At 34.0% G+C, this 5,168-nt stretch overlaps 1 protein-coding gene across 1 annotated transcript; it reads left to right on the top strand.

The window, feature by feature from the left end:
- The first annotated feature begins 1,510 nt into the window (after positions 1-1,510).
- Positions 1,511-2,394, top strand: LOC127420244 (isocitrate dehydrogenase [NAD] subunit gamma, mitochondrial-like). The gene is made up of 4 exons (XM_051662322.1): positions 1,511-1,546; positions 1,896-1,993; positions 2,094-2,209; positions 2,297-2,394. The coding sequence occupies exons 1-4, from the start codon at positions 1,511-1,513 to the stop codon at positions 2,392-2,394; spliced, it is 348 nt and encodes a 115-aa protein (XP_051518282.1).
- Positions 2,395-5,168: the final 2,774 nt, after the last annotated feature.

Genomic DNA, 5,168 nt, shown 5'->3' with positions numbered 1-5,168 from the left:
TTAGACTTGCTTTTAGAGAATAGATCTTGAATATAAGTATATTTTGTCTTTACTTCACTCTCAGAAGTATAACCAAGTGAAAAAATACACTTATATACAAAATACACTTATATTTAAGATACATTCTCTTAAAGCAAGTCTAAATATCTTATATGTTACTTCAAGTAAATGTATCTTATTTTAAAGATTTTTAGACAATTTGAAATGGAAAACAAGACAAACACTTGATAAGAGGATTTGTTTGCAGTGAATTTCTTTACTGAATTAAACTTAATAAAAAGTATTTTTCCCTTTAATTCATTGAATGTCATTTAGAGGTATTTTTGTCCTCTTTATTGTTCATAAGCATGTTTAATACAACCTTTTAAGTTGGGGCACAAGCTGAATAATCGGTTAAGAGCTAATGATTAATCGGTGCAATAATCGCTGAATAATCATTCTAATAATCATTAGATTAATTGATTATCAAAATAATCGTTAGTTGCAGCCCTAATGTGCTCCTTTTACGTTACAGCAATAAGATATGCACCTCAGCTAAGGAATAGGTGATGGACTATTACTAAGTAGTAAGGGTTAAAAATAAGTGTGTCAGAGTTTTGAGCTGTTAGCTTTGACCTAGCAATGTCATTTCTTTTGATTGCAGGTTCATTACTGTTTGTTCATGTAATGTTTCTAATGTTTTATGTGCTTAAAGATACTAGATATGTTTTTTAGATATATTATTTCTTTCTACCTCACTAATGGTGTGCAGCTCACATATTAAACTTAATTACTTCAAAGGATCTAGTGGATGCCATCTCTAAGGGTCCTGCCCACAAGAAACACAATAGTTCAACTGAAAATTTGCAGCAATATCAAAACAAAACCCATCTCTCTACTGTTGCTGCTAATGCAGTGGAGTCCATGCATGAAACTTGGCATAAAACTTGACACAGTTGTTTCTTTTGTGAATATTTAAAAATATTCTGCTCTTTTAGAATATTCTTGCCATTGTACCCTATATCTTATCTTAAAATTAACTGTCCATCTAACTGAAATTCTTCAAATTTAAGGACTATTACTGTCTTTTGGTGTTCCTGTAAACTGAAAATTGTGTAACACAATCAAATTGTAGTTTAACAGGTTTAGCATTAAGGCTACATTTCCTTATCGAGCAGTTTTTTGTAATGTCATTGTTTCAGCATTGTGTTAACAGCAACTTCTCTACTTTTGCTTGCTTAAAAACAAAAGCTAATTTGTGTAAGCATTACACTAGCAGAATGGGTTTTCACTGACTCTTACCTGTGTGACTTACTACTACTGTTTACACCCTCTGATTCTCCCATACCTCAACAACCAACCAAGCCCAGACTATTGTGAGTACTGCTGCTGCAAAATATGAGCTTAAAGCATGTGTGGTAGATTTGTGGTGTGTTTTGTGGTGTTTTATGTACGTAAAGTCATCAGCAGTCACAAAAAACAAAGCAATAAGCAAATTCAAGGTCATGTTCAGGTATTTGGGTCAGATCAAATGGCAGAGATGCATTTTGATGCACTGATCAGTCTGGTAACTTGAATATATAAATGATATAGTCATTTAACCCTAAATATTGGACTGTGTTTGTTTGTTATTTGACCGCTTTCATTATGGGCACAAAAATGATCAAGTATGTCAATCATATACAGGAAGAAGACTTACCACCGACATATAGATTATATATATATATATACATATATATATATATATATATATATATATATATATATATATATATATATATATATATATAATCTATAACTTTGTTCAGAGAATTGAAATCCCTATTAACTAATCACTAGTATGTAAATATATCCTAGAGTATATCAGAGCTTTGGCTTTCTGTTGTAAATTATCTGAATTGCTTTCCTCTCATCAGCCGCCGCCTGCTAAATATGGAGGCAGACACGCTGTGACTTTGATCACTGGTGATGGTATTGGGCCTGAACTTCTGAACCACATTAGAGAGCTTTTCAGGTTTGAAGATAAGGTGTTCTGTAAAGCTCTTTTGTAAGTATTCTGTCCTTAATGTCAAAATAAAGTGTTCTTTATGTTCTGAATGTAATGATATTCACAGATTCTGCTGTGTCCCAGTGAATTTTGAGATTGTCAAGGTAGCTTCAGCTACTACTTCAGAGGATGACATCAAGAATGCTATTATTGCAATCAAACGGAATGGAGTAGCACTTAAGGGTGGGCATGAGCATACAGTGCATTTGTGTCAGTGTTAACAACAGAAATGTTTATGTATGTGGTATTAGTCTAGCTCTGTTTTTACAGGTAACATAAAGACCAATCACAACCTTCCTCCATCTCATAAATCCATTGTAAAATGCTTTGATTATCTGTGGTCAATCCAGATGGTGTATTTGTATTAATCAGAGTTCAGTCATGACAACTTTCGGAAAGATTCAGCATGTTAATGTGGGTATGGCATATTGATAGGATATTGGTCTTGGCTGACTAGATCTGCTATGCTGCTGCTGCTAGAACATACACAGACATACTAAGTTAAGCATGTGGACATGCTGCTGCACAATTAAACATATTGTAAATACAATCCCCATGTAGCAGTTCTAGACATGTGGAGGGTTTCAGAGAAAATTTGCAGCGTGCTGCTGTGCAACTAACTTACAAGCAAAGCCAATTTAAATATTACTCAAAGAAAGCAAGTTGATGAAGGACCTATCAGCATACACCATGTGAGCTTATTGGCTTGACATATCACATGTGAGCGAGCTGATTGGCTAACAGATAACAAGTTCAAAGATTTTATCAGCTTGTGCCATTCAGAATTTCATGCCTGAACATGGTCATTAAGGCTAAATTCTTAATTTAACACTAATGTGTCTGGAAATATCTCATTTGTTGTGGGTACAATATCATGTTTATGGGTAATTCATACTGAAAATTGAAATTTACTACACTATATGAATGTATTTAAATTTCATTCCATTTTAATTCTACTTCTAGTATTCTGCATTCTGTTTGCTACCTCAGTTCCAGTTCAATTCAAATATAGGAATTTAATTGGAATTTAAAAGGCAATCTCATTTAAATTCTGAATGGTGCATAACCCTGATGGTTTTAATTTGCTCTCCCACAGAACATCTTTGGACCTGTATGCTAATGTGATGCATTGTCAAAAAAAATTATATGTTTCTGTTTGTATAGCTGGTCTCTAAGCCCCAGCAGTTTAATGTTATGGTGATGCCTAATCTCTATGGAAACATAGTGAGCAACGTGTGTGCTGGACTAGTTGGAGGTCCAGGTTTGGTACTAGGAGTAAATTACGGCAAGGACTATTCTGTTTTTGAGACTGTAAGTAAGAGCAGAAATTAGGTATTCAATATGACCGCTGATAGAGTGAATAGAGAGCACATCCACGAACAAAAATATTGCAAACCCCACTGCTACACTGCTGGCCAGCTGCCTGATGCTTGATCACTTAAAGTGCGTGTATAAATATTCTTATAAGAGATATTTCACATATGTTCTTATGAAATTCCACTTATTAATGTATCACCAATGCATTGTAGGACATAATGCATACATAACAAGTTTGTACTCTGTTTCATTCACTTCATTGCAGGAAACAGTTTCAACTCTAAATGGACCAGAACAGTGCACACATCCTCTCCAAATGGCTCGTTTTGTTAAATCCATGTTTTGCTTTTATGTCTGACCTGTCTTTCCTGTTTTTTAGACTTCATGCATATGCCAGTATGATTCAAAATGCAGTTCTGAAAACTTTGTCTGAAACTCAGGTATGATGCATCATCATTATAAATGGTGTTAAAGCATTCGTTTGTATTATATTATATACCTATTTTTTATTATACAGTTTATGTAGGCATTTGTTTGAATAACTCACTATATCCCTGCAGTTGCACACAACTGACTTGGGAGGTCAGGGCACGACCTCTGAGGTGGTCCAATCCATTATGCAGGAGATCCAAAGAGGGGGTCCCCGCTTGTCAGAACAGATCTGAACTTCATGCCAACAGGTTCTTTATCCTTTCACAAATCTCTTACTAATGGACACCAGAGAAACAATCTAAATGCATAACACAGAGCTTAATGCCTTGGTAAAACACAAGAATCATAAGCATTACAGAGGAATTATTTGAATGTTTTTAAAAGTGAAGTTGAAGACATTTCTATAACCTTTTTAGGGTGAATTCTTCAATCAAAAACATGCCTTTTGAGACTGTTAAGATGTAGGTTGAAGGGTGTGTGTAAAAGCTTCTTTGACTGTCAAATGAGGAAGTTGAAAATTATCTATTTTTCACATGCAGTCTATAAGCTTTGATGGCAATAATGCTGAAATGTTGGTGAAGAATTTCACTAATTACTTTAGTATGTATTTTGTTTACTAGAATACATTATTTGCAATAAATCTGAGACCAGCTTCTGGGTATCTTTTTAGGTCAGCTTGAATGAAGACTGCACCTAGCTCACTGTAACATGCAGAACAAGATTATGAATGACATGCTAATATTGATCCCAAAATGCTTATAACTGGACCAGAATGAAGGGTGACATCGGTTTCTCTGACATTCAGTTTCATCTGAATTTACTGATGATCTTTGTTGTCTACTGGTAAACTGACAATGCACCAAGCACTTTTATTAATAAATTCCTACTTATTACCTCACCCAATTTTGTTCTGTTCTTGTTCATGTTTTCAATAACCTACAATTTTGTGTAGTCAAATAAAGTCATGGTTTTATGGATGGAACATCTTCCAATAGGTGGCACTAAAATGCTGCACTGCAGCTGAAATTAATTTGGGTGTTTCTTTGTTTTTTTTTCTTTTTTTTTTTTTTTTGGAACAAATGAATGGTGTGAACTTAAGAGTAACATTTTATTGTTACTTTGGTTTTAGTGTAGAAATAAAAAAAATGCTGGGGTCAAAAGTCCAAGTACTAAAATGCTTGTTTTCTCTTGCAGTGGTTTTGTATGCTGCTTTTTAAATACCTTGATCAGAAGGACTCAAACTAAAATTCCAATATTATGTTTTTGTAATAGTGCTTGGGTAAACAAGGACACAAAATAACACTGCATTTAGTATTCATTTACACAAGGGTCAACAATGAAGGTAAATTTTACTCAAACAAATTTAACCGTGCTCTTAACAAGGATTTTTTTT

This window comes from Myxocyprinus asiaticus, chromosome 29 (genome assembly GCF_019703515.2).
Source record: "Myxocyprinus asiaticus isolate MX2 ecotype Aquarium Trade chromosome 29, UBuf_Myxa_2, whole genome shotgun sequence".
Lineage (NCBI taxonomy): Eukaryota > Metazoa > Chordata > Actinopteri > Cypriniformes > Catostomidae > Myxocyprinus > Myxocyprinus asiaticus.
Note: the sequence above shows the minus strand (reverse complement) of the source record. Positions and strands in the feature narration are given on the sequence as shown.